Source organism: Oncorhynchus masou, chromosome 28 (assembly GCF_036934945.1).
Source record: "Oncorhynchus masou masou isolate Uvic2021 chromosome 28, UVic_Omas_1.1, whole genome shotgun sequence".
Classification (NCBI taxonomy): domain Eukaryota; kingdom Metazoa; phylum Chordata; class Actinopteri; order Salmoniformes; family Salmonidae; genus Oncorhynchus; species Oncorhynchus masou.
In genome coordinates, this window is record NC_088239.1 from 46,735,884 (window position 1) to 46,753,224 (window position 17,341).

Genomic DNA, 17,341 nt, shown 5'->3' on the forward strand with positions numbered 1-17,341 from the left:
GCCATCCGGACTATTTACATTGACCCCCCCATCCCCACTTGTTTTTACACTGCTGCTACTCACTGTTCATTATCTATACATAGTCACTTTACCCCTACCTACATGAACAAATTACCTCGACTAACCTGTACCCCCGCACACTGACTTGTACCTGAACCCCCTGTTTATAGCCTTGTTATTGTTATTTGGGGGGGGGGGGACTTTTAATTATGTTTTACTTTACTTTATTTTGTAAATATTTTGAACTGCATTGTTGGTTAAGGGCTTGTAAGTAAGTATTTCACGGTAAGGTCTACTACACCTGTTGTATTCGTGACAAATAAAGTTTGATTTGTTTTGAACTCTCACTGGTTTGTACATTTGTAACCCCTGACCTTATTTTATTTATTTTATTGTAGGTGCTTTAATTTTTGAAACTCAAATAGTTTTTGCTTTTCTCAAAATAGCATTTTAGAGTTTTTAAATGGAAGCCTATAGAAATGCAGTAGTCTAAATGAGCTTAAACGTTTATAGGATGGGAAGACCCAGTCCGGACCTCACTAAAACCCAGACTATAAACCTAAAACCCCTAGCTATGGCCCTGCCAGCAGAAGTTATTGTTACACACTTATTACATATGCCTCGAAAAAAGTGAAAGGCACAATATTCACCATCACCGCACACTGACTCTGTACTGCTCTTTGTCTCAGACGTCGTTGATGTCGTCTCTGCTGCTGCAGAATATAATGCTCTTACCAAGAACAATGGCAACGTTAGTGAATTTACACCAATAATATTCGGTGTGACACAGCTCTATGTTACAGATATTTCAATTGGTTGAAACCTCGTGCCGGAAAGAAAACCCTTTTAGCGTATCGGGTCGAGCTTACTTTGAGGAACAGACTGGACAATTTTCGCGTTTGAAGGACTGAAGTGGAGATTTGGTGACTTTGGAGTGGACATATAGGAGTAGGACCACCGTCAGACCAACGTTTTATCGACCGCAAAACAACAGAACAGATAGCCAAGGGCGTTTGGACCAGCAGAAAGTATGCGAACTTCTCTGTTCGCATTTGGAACTGTCGGCTACTTCATGTGTGTTTTGCGTTTAATGTTCGTTACGCGGATAAACTGTGGAGGAAAACTTAAACTTGATTGATTTGTATTTATTTTGAAAAGTCACCATGTTGGGGGATGAGGGGATCTATGCGGCGAAGAAGAGGAAGAAACCCGTCCAGAAAAGGTAAGCATAATATGCGTATACATGTAGGATGTATTCACTGCTTTCTGCTTCTGGTCATGCACGTCTCTTAGATTAGGTCCAAAGTCATTAGTGTCCCATATCGGTTCCGGACCGTGGTAAAGTTGGAGTGTTGGTGGTTCTAAACTTCTTTCATTTAAGAACGATGGAGGCCATTGTGTTCCTGGGGACCTTCAGAGCTGCTGAAATGTTTTGGTACCCTTCCCCATATCTGTGCCTCGACACAATCCTGTCTCGGCGCTCTACAGACCATTTATTCGACCTCATGGCTTGGTTTTCGCTCTTACATGCACTGTCAGCTGTGGGACCTTATATAGGCAGGTGTGTGCCTTTTCCAAATCATGCCCAATCAATTGAATGTACCACAGGTGGACTCCAATCAAGTTGTAGAAACGTCTCAAGGATGATCAATGGAAACAGGATGCACCTGAGTCTTATAGCAAAGGGTCTGAATACTTATGTAAATAAGGTATTTCTGTTTTTATTTTTAATACATTTGCAAAAATATCTAAAAACCTGTTTTGCTTTGTCATTATGGGGTATTGTGTGTAAATTGATGAGGACAAGGGTCTGAATACTTTCCAAAATGCGCTGTATGTCCCTCTCCTGTGATCATTCCAACGTTGGTTTGAGGTGTCTAGGTCACATGGTCAATTAGCTATTGAATTTTAGGTGACTTTGTATAAATATAGATATATAAAAAAACAAGTGCAATGATTTTGTGCAACATAGCTCTCTATGTAAGGAACACATGAGTTGAAATTAGGTTGCTAAGCTTGGTTGAAGAGCTATTGAAATTATATACTTTCAAATATTTCTATAAAATCGTGTAAGTGGTATTTGGACAATACAAAGTTGCTTTGAGGTGCCTACGTCATGTGATCAAGGAGCAACTGAAGTTCTAAGTCACACATTTAACTAATAAATTGAGGGGTAAAATATATATATATATATTTGAAATAACCAAAGCCTGTGCGATGTATGTCCCAACTCTGTGAACATTGCAACATTGGTTTGAGGTGTCTAGGTCACATGGTCAATTAGATATTTACTTTTAAGGGACTTTGTATAAATATAGATATTTAAAAAATAGCATGCGCTATTTCTTGCTGAAGTGCTAAAGTACTAAAATAGAATTCACAAGTGAAAAAGTGATAGACTAATTGTCAGGACCCGGTTACGAACCTGGGTCTCCGGATTGAGAAACAGTCACTTAACCAACTGAGCCACGAATAGACAGCAGAACCCAGAAGATGAGGCAGACACAGCAGTACTTAAGACGGTGTATTTAATGAAGAAAAAATCCTAAAAATAAAAAATGGCAAATCCAAAAGGTGGAAGGAAAAACACAAAAAGATCTAAAAAGAAACTCACCAAAACTAAACTAAAACAAAAAACAGAATACCACAAGACCGTTACCCGGAATCGACAAGAGCACACAGAACACTAGGGCAGGGTGCTAACATACAAACACAGAGCACAGAACTGAGGGAAACAAAGGGTTTAAATACAATCAGGGGAAACGAGACACAGGTGCAAACAATAATGGGGGTCAAGGGAAAAACACAGGGACAAAAAGCACAATGGGGACATCTACTGACAAACAGGAACAACCCTGGCCAAATCCTGACAGAATCCCCCCCCTAGGAACGGCTCCTGACGTTCCTACCAGCTCTCTCAGGGTGGAGGACCCTGAACTGACGAATGAGGTCAGGGTCCAGGATGTCTTTGGCAGGAACCCAGGAGCGCTCCTCAGGACCGTAGCCTTCCCAGTCCACCAGATACTGCCAGGACCGCTGCACCCGGCGGGAATCCAGTATCCGGTGGACGGTATAAGCCGGCTGGCCTCCAATGACACGAGGCGGAGGGGGAGGTCTGTCTGCCGGGACAAGGGGAGAAAAAACAACAGGTTTTAACAAAGACACATGAAATGTGGGATTAATCTTAAGGGATCTGGGTAAGTGTAGGCGATAAGAAACTGGGTTAACCCTCCTGGCAACCTTGAAGGGACCGATGTATTTTTGGGACAGCTTGCGAGACTCCACCCGTAGAGGTAAGTCTCTTGTGGAGAGCCAGACTCTCTGGCCGGGGCGCAGGGTAGGCCCGGGACGGCGACGTCTGTTGGCTTGTTGTTGATACCTCTGTGAGGAACGCATCAGATTAAGACGGGTCTTCCTCCACATAAGCCGACAGCGTCTGACGAATCTCAAGGCTGAAGGCACACTGACTTCTGCCTCCTGGTCCGGGAACAATGGAGGAGCATAGCCAAACTGACACTCGTGCGGGGACATACCAGTGGAGGAGGAGCGCAAGGTGTTGTGCGCGTATTCGGCCCAAACAATAAAGGATGACCATGTGGACGGGTTGTCACGAGTCATACATCGGAGGGTGGTTTCCAGCTCTTGATTCATCCTCTCTGTTTGGCCGTTGGACTCCGGATGGTACCCTGAAGATAGACTGGCAGAAGCCCCCATGAGTTGGCAGAAGGCCTTCCAAAACCTTGAGGCGAACTGGGGACCTCTGTCAGAAACCACATCTTGAGGAATGCCGAAGACTCGGAACACATGATTAATTACCAACTCAGCCGTTTCCTTGGCAGAAGGTAATTTAGTCAGAGGGACGAACCTGGCCGCCTTTGAAAACCTGTCGATTATGACTAGGATAGTAGTATTGCCATGGGATGGAGGAAGTCCAGTAATAAAGTCCAATGAGATATGGGACCAGGGTCTGTGGGGAACAGGTAAAGGGTGAAGGAGTCCTTGAGGGCGGAGGTGAGAAGATTTGCCCTGGCAGCACACGGGGCAGGCATTGACGAAAGTGGCAACGTCTTCTCTTATGGTAGGCCACCAGAACTTACGCTGGATGAACTCCAAGGTGCGACCTACGCCCGGATGACAGGTGAGGCGAGAGGAGTGCCCCCACAGAAGGACCTGAGTCCTCACTGCCTTGGGGACAAACAACCGATTGGCAGGGCCTCCTTTAGGGTCCGGTTCGCTAGCTTGAGCACGTCTCACGGTATCCTCAACTTGCCACGAGATCGGAGCCACAATCTTAGCAGCAGGAAGGACAGGCATGTCCGTGTCATCTCGAATGGCAGGAGCGTAGACTCGGGACAGGGCATCCGGTTTGAGATTCTTCGACCCGGGCCGATAGGTGAGGATAAACTGGAATCGATTGAAGAAAAGAGACCATCTAGCTTGTCTAGAGTTCAATCGCTTCGCCTGCTGGATATACTCCAGATTTTTGTGGTCCGTAAGCACTTGAAACGGGTGAGAAGCCCCTCGAGCCAGTGTCTCCATTCCTTCAATGCCATCTTAACCGCTAGGAGTTCACGATCCCCACATCGTAGTTCCTCTCAGTCGGGGTAAGCCGGTGTGAGAAGAAAGCGCACGGATGAAGCTTCTTGTCTTCACCCCTCTGAGACAGGACAGCTCCGACACCAACCTCTGATGCGTCTACCTCCACCACAAATGGTTCATCCGTAGTCGGTAGTATCAGGATGGGAGCAGAGAGGATGCGCTGCTTGAGTCCTTGGAAGGCCGTCTCAGCTTCTCTTCCCCAAAAAAACCTTGCATTGCCACCTTTGGTTAAAGCTGAGAGAGGAGCTGCCACCAAACTGAAGTTCTTGATGAACTTGCGGTAAAAGTTTGTGAAGCCCAGGAAACGCTGAACATCCTTAACGGATTTGGGGTGGGCCAATCCGCTACCGCCCCTACCTTCCTAGGGTCCATTTGGATTCGACCGGGTTCCACTACAAATCCCAGGAATTGTACTCGGGATGAATGGAATTCACATTTTTCCGGCTTAACGTACAGATGGCTGTCCAGGAGGCGTTTGAGTACTTGTCTGACATGCTTAGTGTGTTCTTGAAGGGAGCTCGAAAAGATGAGGATGTCATCCAAGTAAACGAACACAAATATGTTAAGCATATCCCTAAGCACATCGTTTATGAGCGCTTGGAACACCGCTGGGGCGTTGGTCAGGCCGAAGGGCATCACCAAGTATTCATAGTGACCAGTAGGCGTGTTGAAAGCGGTCTTCCACTCGTCACCAGGTCTGATCCGCACAAGATGGTATGCGTTCCGCAGGTCAAGCTTAGTGAAAACAACTGCTTCCTGGAGCAGCTCGAAGGCTGTGGCCATAAGGTGTAGCGGGTAACGGTTACGGACGGTTATGTCATTGAGTCCCCGGTAGTCGATGCAAGGACGTAACCCACCGTCTTTCTTGGCCACAAAGAAAAACCCTGCTCCCGCCGGGGAGGTGGATGGACGCATGAGGCCTGCTTCCAGAGAGTCCTTGATGTAGGTATCCATAGCAGCTCGTTCGGGTGGAGATAGGGAAAAGATCCGACCCCTGGGGGCAAGTGCCCGGAAACAGGTCGATGGGGCAATCGTAAGATCTATGGGGTGGTAGCATGGTGGCCCTCTGTTTGCTAAACACCAGTTTGAGGTCATGGTAACACTCGGGAACTCGGGTCAGGTCGATGGATTCTAAAGACTCGGGAGTAGAACTCGGGAATTCTGGAAAATACAAGTAGCTTGGCACGTAGGACCCCACTGCTTGATAGTGCCCACAGACCAGTCGATGTGAGGGTTATGGCTGTGAAGCCAGGGGTATCCAAGGACGAGAGGGAACTCGGAACAGGAGATCAAATGAAAGTTCATCAATTCCTGGTGTTGTGAAACTGAAAGTCTCAAGGAGGTAGTGACATGAGTGACAAGTCCAGATCCCAAAGGGCTTCCATCCAATGTAGTAACCCTCATGGGGTCACTTAGAGGTTCAGAGGGAACGCCATTCTCCTTCGCCCAGACACCATCCATGAAGTTACCTGCGGCTCCAGAGTCTACCAAGGCTTGAAGGTGAAGCTTGTGGTTGTCCCAGGAGAGGGTGACTGGAATGAGCAGACGGGAGTTGGACGGATGGGAGGAGGTTATGTTTCCCGTTACAGTTCCCCCGGTCTGTACGGGACAGAGCGTTTCCCTGGAGCCCGGGACACGTGGAACGGAAATGGCCCGGTTTGCCGCAATATAGACAGCGTCGCTCCCTCATCCGGCGGTCTCTCTCAGCCTGGGAGATGCGTCCAATCTGCATGGGTTCCGGTGGAGCCAGTGATGATAAAGGTGGGGACTCGGAGCTGGGACTGATAGGGGCTAGAGGTCTACGGTTGAGTTCTCTCTCAGACGCTGGTCAATGCGTGAGGCCAACTTGATCAGGGACTCGAGATTGTCCGGTGGTTCCCGAGTGGCCAGTTCATCTTGGATAGTGTCGGAAAGGCCTTTCAGAAAGCACACCGTGAGCGCCTCGTTGTTCCAGCCACTCGCTGCTGCCACCGTGCGGAACTGGATGGCATAGTCCGTCACGCTGCGCCAACCTTGATGGAGAGTCAGGAGCTGTTTGGCTGAGTCAGAACCACTGCTTGGGCCTTGAAACACTCGTTTGAATTCCTCAGCAAAGGCAGAGTAGCTGGCACAGCAGGAACTATGGGCATCCCACACAGCAGTAGCCCAGGCCAGGGCTTTTTCCGACAGCAGGGTGATGATATATGCGATCTTAGACCGGTCGGTGGGAAACGACGAGGGTTGCAGCTCAAAGGAGAGAGAACATTGAGTGAGAAACCCTTTACAAGCACTTGGATCACCTGAGAACCGTTGGGGAGGTGGAAGACGAGGTTCAGCCAGGGGGTTAACTGCCATGGGTACGTGAACTTGAGGTACTGGGACGGGAACTGTTGCCGGGGTAAGTCGATCAGACATTTGCTTAATGGAAGTCAGCATCTCCGACAGAAGATGAGAATGTCTTGCCATTAAGGCCTCTTGCTGAACCAGGGCGGCTTCGTGGCGTTGGACAGTCTCCTGGTGGTGGGACAGCGTGGCAAAAGGTCCTGGGAACTGGCTGCCTCTGGGTTCATTTTTGGCTCTGTGTTTCTGTCAGGACCCGGTTACGAACCTGGGTCTCCGGATTGAGAAACAGTCACTTAACCAACTGAGCCACGAATAGACAGCAGAACCCAGAAGATGAGGCAGACACAGCAGTACTTAAGACGGTGTATTTAATGAAGAAAAAATCCTAAAAATAAAAAATGGCAAATCCAAAAGGTGGAAGGAAAAACACAAAAAGATCTAAAAAGAAACTCACCAAAACTAAACTAAAACAAAAAACAGAATACCACAAGACCGTTACCCGGAATCGACAAGAGCACACAGAACACTAGGGCAGGGTGCTAACATACAAACACAGAGCACAGAACTGAGGGAAACAAAGGGTTTAAATACAATCAGGGGAAACGAGACACAGGTGCAAACAATAATGGGGGTCAAGGGAAAAACACAGGGACAAAAAGCACAATGGGGACATCTACTGACAAACAACAGGAACAACCCTGGCCAAATCCTGACACTAATATTGTCACCCATCAGACTATTCTTAATTTAATATTGTCTTTACATTTAATAAATACTGTATGTGTGAAATGTGGTTTGATTTAGAATGGACCATTATCGTGCACCTGTCTTGAAACGGGCAAGGGAAAACAATACATGTCATCTTTGCACTTAAATAGAGAATGGAGGACTTTTTCCTGTGGTTCATTTTCATGCCAGCCAGGTCGACTATACTCCTGGTAAAGAGAAGCAATGTGCTTAATATTAGTAAAGTCGAGAAATAAATATAGTTGGCATAGTCTATATAAAGCTGATGTGATCCTCCTCTTTTTAATCAAGGCCATCACTCCATTTTCTCACGCAATTGCATAGCCTTTAGAAATGTTGCGCAACATGAGCTCATGGGCCCTCATGAAGTGTTTGATTAGATTTTGTAGGTCCTACCAGAGTGGCCTATCATCAAAAACAATGGAGAAAATGTGTCACATAACATTTTAACATGCAGGGCTTGACGTTAACCTGTTTATCCACTTGTCATTCAGGCAAGGAGGTGACTGAAAATGTTGTGTTGTTTGATGCAAACCACTTTACAAAATAAAATGCATTAATATGCTACCCTCTGCCTATTGGCTACTTAGCTTATTCAAGCCTGTATCAAAATACAACACTTTAAGACAAAAAAAGCTCTTTATCGGACCCACTTTTCAAAGATGTACACATTTTGTGCTCTTGTAGGAAGCAATCACTCCACCATTGCTGACTACAAATGATCTATGACTGGCTAATAATTCACTAACAAGCAAATAACTCACTAACTCGCAAAGGATGTGAACAATTGCGCACGTGGCTACAAGCAGCTCTCGCTTTGATCTCAAAACAAGTGCATCTACTCCGCTCATGCTGTAAACACAGTCCAGTTCAAAGTGACTGGCACAGATCCATATATGGAAATGGTCTATTTGCATATAGGCCTACTGCAGCTCTGATTGGTTATGCTGCAGTACGGGCTGAGTCGTGCATGTCAATGCAATAGAATCCTACTCTGATGCGTTCTGCCTACAACAAAATCACTTGCATAGTTTTACATACTAAGTCTCGCATAGTTCGTTTTGTTTCGGTATGTTGCATTGAAAGTGGCTAATATTGAGTTGATTCAGTCACAATTCCAACAGTAATGGGAAACATTGATAGTGTTGCCTAAGGGGGAAAACTCTAGAAAGTTGAGTAAAATTCAGTCTTGCGCTTCTATGCGCGGGCCGATATTTCATCATCCCATGGGATCCGTTAAGACTGCGCACAGCAGAAATATCACTGAAATATTGTAGTTCCTACACAGTTCCTTCTATATTCAAAGAAAATAGGCCTTTTATAGGCTAAGTTGATGAGCTAATGGCCAGCATCATGCTCATGCCAGTCCTCTAGAAGAGATGTAGTCTTCCTAGCAGGCCCGGCCCGCTCATAAAGCAGGATTAGGAGGATGCCTATGGCGGCAGATTGACGAGGGCAGCATTTTCTGAGCTAAACTGACCAAGAGTCACCTCCAACAACACATGAAACAGTGACGCAAAATATTTATCTTGTCCATTCTAGAGGTTGACCGATTAATCGGAATGGCCGATTAATTAGGGCCGATTTGAAGTTTTCATAACAATCAGAAATCGATATTTTTGGCCGCCGATTTGCCGATGAAATGTTTTACTTTTTATTTATTTTCAAATTAATATAATTATTTTTTTACACCTTTATTTAATCATTATTTAACTAGGCAAGTCAGTTAAGAACACATTCTTATTTTCAATGACGGCCTAGGAACGGTGGGTTAACTGCCTCGTTCAGGGGCAGAAAGACAGATTTTCACCTTGTCAGCTCGGGGGATCCAATCTTGCAACCTTACAGTTAACTAGTCCAACGCAATAACGACTTGCCTCACTCTCGTTGCACTCCACAAGGAGACTGCTTGTTACGCGAATGCAGTAAGCCAAGGTAAGTTGCTAGCTAGCATTAAACTTATCTTATAAAAAACAATCAATCATAATCACTAGTTAACTACACATGGTTGATGATATTCCTAGATATTATCTGGCGTGTCCTGTGTTGCATATAATCTGACTGAGCATACAAGTATCTAAGTATCTGACTGAGCGGTGGTAGGTAGAAGCAGTCACGTAAACATTCATTCATACAGCACTTTCGTTCGTTTTGCCAGCAGCTCTTCGTTGTGCATCAAGCATTGCACTGTTTATGACTTCAAACCTATCAACTCCCGAGATGAGGCTGATGTGACCGAAGTGAAATGGCTGGCTAGTTAGCGCTCGCTAATAGCGTTTCAAACTTCACTCGCTCTGAGCCAAGGAGTGGTTGTTTCCCTTGCTCTGCATGGGTACCGCTGCTTCAATGTGGTGGCTGTTGTCATTGTGTTGCTGGTTCGAGCCCAGGGAGGAGCGAGGAGAGGGACGGAAGCTATATTGTTCCACTGGCAATACTAAAGTGCTTATTAGAACATCCAATAGTCAAATGTTAATGAAATACAAATGGTATAGAGGGAAATAGTCCTACAATAACTACAACCTAAAACTTCTTACCTGGGAATATTGAAGACTCATGTTAAAAGGAACCACCAGCTTTCATGTGTTCTCATGTTCTGAGCAATGAACTGAAACATTAGCTTTCTTACATAGCACATATTGCACTTTTACGTTCTTCTCCAACACTTTGTTTTTGCGTTATTTAAACCAATTGAACATGTTTCATTATCTACTTGAGGCTAAATTGATTTTATTGATGTATTATATTAAGTTAAAATAAGTCTTAATTCAGTATTGTTGTAATTGTCATTATAACAAATACATTTTTTAAAAATCAGCCCATTAATCGGTATCAGCTTTTTTGGTCCTCCAATAATCGGTATCGGCCTTAAAAAATCATAAGTCCATTCCCAGCGCGCCTCTCCCAGGTGCTGTTGGAGAGATGCAGCGCTCCACCAATGTTATGTCAAAAAAATAATCTAACAAATCCTTTATCAGAAAGAGTATGTGGCCTTTTCTGTAGCCTACAGGCTGGAGAGAAAATGTATGACAATGTAATGAGATTAATTTTTTACATCATGCAGGTTTCTCCGATCAAATAGCCTAACATAAATGGCGCCCAATCGAATAAAGAATGCGCTAACATGTTAACAAACATCATAGCCTATCCTATCCTAAAAACAAGACCGGTTAAATTAAAATGGACCATATGGAATGTACAATCAGGCTACTCACAACTGCTGTCCGGGAGTTTCATCCCGTGGGCTCAATTGTCATGATCATTGATTTAAATTTTTGACGAGCTGATGATAGTCAAAAAGAAAATACTTCTGCATTTCCCGTGTAAACACATTGCAAATAGGCTCAGGATAACTCCTCCTGATAAAGTTGGGTAGCTGATATTCAGAGCTTAAATAGCCAAATTGATTAGTCTCAGGAATCAGGTCTAATAAAGCCAATGCAATGGCCTGTTTTATAAACGGTGGGCCTACCACATGGATGGGCATTCATAAAATTCCATTGGGGGCCGACATGGTAGGCTATACCTCAGTAAGCAGGGGCCGACGCCTTTTGGACATATGTTTTTGGTGCATGCCTTGATTTCCACGTCCATGGACGTTGGTTTTTAGTCATATCTGAACCAATCATAGATGTCTATGTTTGGTTCCGATTTGGTCCGGTCTGGATCAGCCTTGATTTGGCCCAAACACAGACATCTATAAATGAAGTATTTCCATCTTTCATTCAGAATTTAAATTGCACCTAACTTCAACATCTGGAAAATAGGCAATCTTTTGGTCTTGCCTAGGGTGGCAGAATGGCCCGGACTGGCCCTGCTTCCTAGTAGGACTCTGCAATAATAAGGTGGTGTGTACGTGTGCGCATCCATTTCAGCGTGTTTTGGGGGTGGAGCAAGAGTCGACTGCAGGATTTCCTGTGGTTGGAGTTGACTCCAAAAATCCTGCAGTCGTGCACCACTAGTGAGAAGTGTGGTAGCAATTCCATACGAAGACAGGATGTCACATGCTGCGGTTGCTCCCAAATGTACTTTAGTCATAAGACTGGGCGTATAGCAAAGACAAGTTTGTATCAGGTTAGAAAAACACTAGCATATAACAAGAGACTATACTTTAAGCAGTAAAACACAGGAAAGCATGACAAATTATTTAATTTTCCATGACATTTCTTCCCATTTGAGACTAAGTATCAACCTTATAGAAAGTGACTTACAAGCATTTTCATTAAACAAGCATTAACTTGAGGAAAAGAGGGAAGAGGAAATACTTTCTTACACTTAGTACATTACAATTGTAAGTTACTTCCGTTGTCATTTAGTTTCAACACTTCACATAGTGCAATTCACTCTCAGAAGAGGGAAAGGGGGGGCGGAGCTAGCATGTTGGAGTGAACGGCTGTGCGTGAGAGGCTCCTGCAACTTTTTTGCAAAATAATCTAATTTAACCTACTTTATGGCACTTTTTACAACAAACGTTTCTTTCTAATACAAGATTGTAACTTTTTATATGAAAATGCTGAGTAATAAGCGACCAAAGGACAATAAATCCACAGCAGAGGCCTACTCCCCACTAAACAACGAGATAGACATGGCGGGAGGCACCTGCAACAACGTGACACTTACAGAACTTACCTGGGCTTTGGGGGAGCTACGTGTTGCTATAGCTGAGGATCTTAAGGCCACTATTGCTGAACTGGACACCAAAATCGAGAGCATCATTCGAACGGTCGCTTCGCATGGCCAGAGTATTGTGGACCTTGAGAAAGCTTCTGAATTCAATGCTGGTAGGATCGACGAGTTAGAGAAGCTATGAACGTCATTGCAGGATAGTGTGCAGAGGCTTTCTGTGAAAGTGGTGGACCTGGAGGGCCGATCCAGACGTAATAACCTTCGCGTTGTTGGTCTGGCAGAGGGGGTAGAGGCGTGCTCTCGCACCACCGACTTCTTCGCCAAGCTATTGAATGATGCAATGGGATCGGATGTTTTGGATTCGGATCCCCACCTGGACCGTGCATATCGCTCCCTTGTCCCAGTGCCTGGACCGGGCCAACGTCCTCACCCAGTTATCATCTGTTGTCACAGTTTCAAGACCAAGGATCTTATCCTGCGTGAAGCTCGAATGAGGGGCAACCTGTCACATAAAGGGCATCCATTCCGTGTATATGAGGATTATGCGCCCGATGTGGCAAAGCATCGCGCCGACTACAGAGATGTCATGACCAAACTCTACAAACTCCATCTTCGCCCAGCCTTACTCTTCCCTGCAAGACTAAGAATTACCCCGCCTTCCGGTGAGAAGATTTGGCTCTCCTCGGTTTTGGACGCAGAGAAGTTTATCCGGGGATATACACCAATCCCCCGTACAGGTTAGAGTGCCTTGTCATTGCGTGTTAGGGCCTGCTCATGGACTCGAATCCATACTATACCATATTGGGTGAAACCGTATTAAACGGGCTCAACAAGGGCTACCGAACATGTAAGACGCTGAGCCGACCAATGGATGGCGGTCAGAGCTCTCATTTAACGTTAAATTCACTTTCATCCCGGCTGTGCTCAGAGTGATGCATATTTTTACTTCCAGGTTTGATCACTGACACCTTCGGATGGATATACTTATATTCCCCCACTTTTGTTTTGTTTCGTTATTTATTTTACAATCCTTACATTATTCTTACTACCATACCATTTATTTATTGCTTGCAGGGGACTGGGGGTGATGGTTGGGAAGGGGCAGACGCAGACACCTGGTTAGCAAGTTGATGTTTTGTGCCGTTCTGCCTTTGTCTAGCCGTGGGCCGCTCTCCCGACTAGAGTCCCACCAGCCCTCTTTAGTGCTTATGGCTGTGTAGGTGTGCGTACATATAATTACTATTTGTACTTTATTACTATTTTCTCTTAGCATTTTAGTATTATGTATGTGTATATTTTAAATCAGTGTAGATTGTTATACTGGGGTATGAATGTTTGTATGTGTATATGTGCATATGGATGTATATACATATTCCTTAAATATATATTTTTATATACGATTTTGCTACATATGCTGATCGTGATGGTTTGGTGCGTTTTCTTAACTTTTTATCAAGTTACATGGTATGCAGGCCACCATAGGAACTACAAACGAGAGGAGGGCGGGGCTTACATTCACTTCCTGGAATGTCAAGGGTTTAAACGAACCAATTAAGAGGGGCAAGGTCCTAGCCCACCTGAAAGCACTCTCGTCTGATATTATATTTTTGCAAGAAACCCATCTGAAGAATAATTCTCATAGCAGACTTAAGTGTAGGTGGGTGGGGCAAGTGTATCACTCTAACTTCTCTGCCAAAGCGAGAGGCACCCTTGCTGATAAAGTGGGTCGGTATGTGATCGTAATAGGAGAAATCCACTCTACCTCAGTAACTCTACTAAATATCTATGGGCCAAACATTGATAACCCCTCTTTTTTCAAAAGAGTCCTTGCCCTGATTCCAGATATCTCCCATACTAACCTGGTCATTGGAGGGGACCTTAACTGTGCTAGACCAGTATTTGGATAGATCCTCTACCCGGCGAACGCCTACCTCCTATTCAAGCGAATTCTTGAATACCTACATAATAAATTCAAACTTATTTGATATATGGAGGATCGCTAACCCTATGGGTAGGGAATACTCCTTTTACTCTCATGTTCACAATGTTTACACTCGAATTGACTACTTTTTGTTGGATGCTAGACTACTCCCCTATACCTGTAATGTGAGGTATCATGATATTATAATCTCGGACCACAGTCCACTCACCTTCTCCCTGAGATTGGGTGACATTGTACCAAACAAGAGGGTCTGGAGGTTGGATCCTCAGCTCCTCACAGAACCAACATTCTGTGAATATCTTAAAGACCAAATTACATTTTTCTTTGATACCAACGACAATACAGAGACCTCCCCAGCATTATTGTGGGATACACTGAAGGCTTATCTGAGAGGCTGTATCATCTCCTTTCAGGCTGCCAGGAGTAGGCAAAACAGAGGAAAACTGGAAGAACTGGAGGGACAAATTCACTTACTGGACAGGGAGAATGCTAGCCACCCATCTATGGAGAAACATAAAAAAATTACCTCTTTAAAATTTGAATATAAACAGATTCTGTCAGCTAAAATTGCTAAATCTTTTCTCTATGCCAAGCAAAAATATTTTGAGTTTGGTGACAAACCACACAAATTACTCGCCAGACAACTTCGAAAAAATGTGAGCGACCGAATGATTCACAAAGTTAAATCTGCATCTGGGGAATTACTCTCTTCCCCCAAAGACATCAATGACAGATTCCGGCAGTTTTATGAGACTCTATATACATCTAAAGCGGATCCTAACCCCTTAATTATGCAAACATTTTTGGAGGACTGTAATCTTCCTGCCCTGAACCAGGAAGATTTTAACTTCCTGAATAAGGAAATATCTCTTGATGAAATTCGAGAAACAATTAAATCTCTAAAGAGTGGCAAGACCCCGGGCCCAGATGGATACCCTGGTGAATTCTATAAAACATTCAGCAACATGCTCTCTCCCTCCCGGCACAAAATGTTGGTTCAGGCCAATGAGGATGGAGCTCTCCCTTCTACTTTGGACGAAGCGTTCATTACAGTTATACATAAGAAGGGTAAAGATCCAGAAGAGGTAGGGTCATACAGACCAATATCTCTCCTTAATACAGACCAAAAGATTTTAGCAAAAACTCTGGCTAACAGGCTTAGCACTTTAATTGGCAAATTGGTCCATTCGGATCAGACCGGCTTTATCCCTAACAGAAACTCATTCTTCAATCTCAGGCGCCTCTTCAATATTATGTATTCTCAGAGGTTACCCAACGTGGACCTTGCCGTCATATCTCTTGACGCCAAAAAGGCCTTTGACCAAGTTGAGTGGCCCTATCTATTCAAGGTCCTACAGAAATGTAATATTGGAGATGAGTTCATAAATTGGATCCAGCTTTTATATAGGAACACCTGTGCCAGAATACTCACTAACCAATCATTGTCGCCCGGATTTAACCTTAACAGGGGGACAAGGCAGGGTTGTGCGCTGTCGCCAATGCTCTTCGCCCTAATTATCGAACCCCTCGCTCAGACGATTAGATCTCATGCAGCAATACACGGCTATAATACTAAAGATACTCTAAATAAGATTTCCCTATACGCAGATGACATCCTCCTCTATGTAACAGAACCCCAGGCTAGTATCCCAGCTATTCTTGATGTGATCAATTTGTTTGGTACCTTCTCGGGATACAGAATAAATTGGAACAAGAGTGAATTAATGCCCATACGGTCGCAAAACACCTCCTGGCTAGAACATCTCCCATCTTCAGAAAAATTTACCTACCTAGGAATTGTAGTTACCAAACAATACTCCTTACTATTTAAAGAGAATTTCCCCTCTCTGATACAAAATCTCAAAGCAAACATACTATTTTGGAGAACTCTCCCAATTTCTCTGCTCTGAAGAATTAATGCCATTAAAATGGTCTTCCTCCCACAACTGCTCTACCTATATCAGAACATCCCAGTATTCATACCTAAATCCTTTCATAAACAACTGGACTCAATTAACAATCCGTTCATCTGGGATTATAAAACACACAGGATAGGTAAAAAACACCTCTGTTAATCCAAGATGGAAGGAGGATTGTCTCTCCCAAATTGTATATTTTATTACTGGGCCGCTAACCTCCGCGTTGTTACGTTTCTGCTGGATGACGCACTTCCGGCATCCAGCTGCCTTACTATGGAGCGTGAGGAGTGTCACCCCTTCTCTATTGGCGTACTTAAGGAAATAAAGTAAAAAAGAGAAGTCTGTGATTTTGTCGCCTGTCAATCTGGAGATGTCACTTTATTGTAACAATCCTATTATACATAGCACAGTCCGAATCTGGAAGCAAATTAAAGTCCACTTTGAGCTTGGACCAATGTCATTCATGCTCCCTGTCGCCAGGAATCCCTCCTTGGCCCCTTCTAACCTTGATAACACCTTTGAGCGATGGGGAGAGCTGGGGATAAGTACCATAGGGGATTTATACATAGAAGGGACCTTTGCTTCCTTTGAGTTGCTGAGGGAAACTTATAATCTTCCCAGAATTTTTTCAGATACCTACAAATTAGAGACTACGTTAGAAAACACCTCCTAACATTTGGGAATGCTAAACCTTCCATGTTTGACAGATGCATAGAAATATGCCCACCTCAGATAAACTGATATCGCGTCTATATGATGCTTTTGAATCTGTTAGCACACCTTCTACAGATGCCATCAAGGCAAAATGGGAGGAAGAACTAGGGACTGACATTTCTGTGGCAGACTGGGAAGAGAGCTTGGAGTATATCCACACATGCTCCATTAACTCCAGACATCGTCTCATACAATTCAAGGTATTACACAGATTACACTATTCCAAAACTAAACTGCATAGGATATTTCCTAATACATCCCCTACATGTGATAAATGTCAGGCTGCGCAGGGTACACTACTCCACTGCTTTGCCCTATGCTCTAGCTTGCATGGTTATTGGTGTGGAATTTTTGGGATCCTCTCTGAAGTTTTGGAGACTTCAATAGATCCAGACCCGCTTCTGATAATCCTGGGAGTATCTGAGTCCCTAAACGGATTAACCAACCCCCAAAAACAACTAATCTCGTACGGTCT

General features: G+C 44.3%; 1 protein-coding gene across 2 annotated transcripts in view; it reads left to right on the forward strand.

Moving 5' to 3' along the window:
- The first annotated feature begins 844 nt into the window (after positions 1–844).
- LOC135517701 (uncharacterized) overlaps positions 845–17,341 on the forward strand; it is a 47,644-nt gene continuing 31,147 nt past the window's right edge. The window contains exon 1 of one of the 2 annotated variants that reach the window (XM_064942227.1): positions 845–1,222. In XM_064942227.1, the coding sequence (XP_064798299.1) occupies positions 1,164–1,222 (59 nt within the window). In that variant the 5' untranslated portion in view covers positions 845–1,163. Of the gene's footprint in view, positions 1,223–1,614; positions 1,710–17,341 lie in introns of those variants that run through there. The other variant, XM_064942228.1, reaches the window with a different exon arrangement.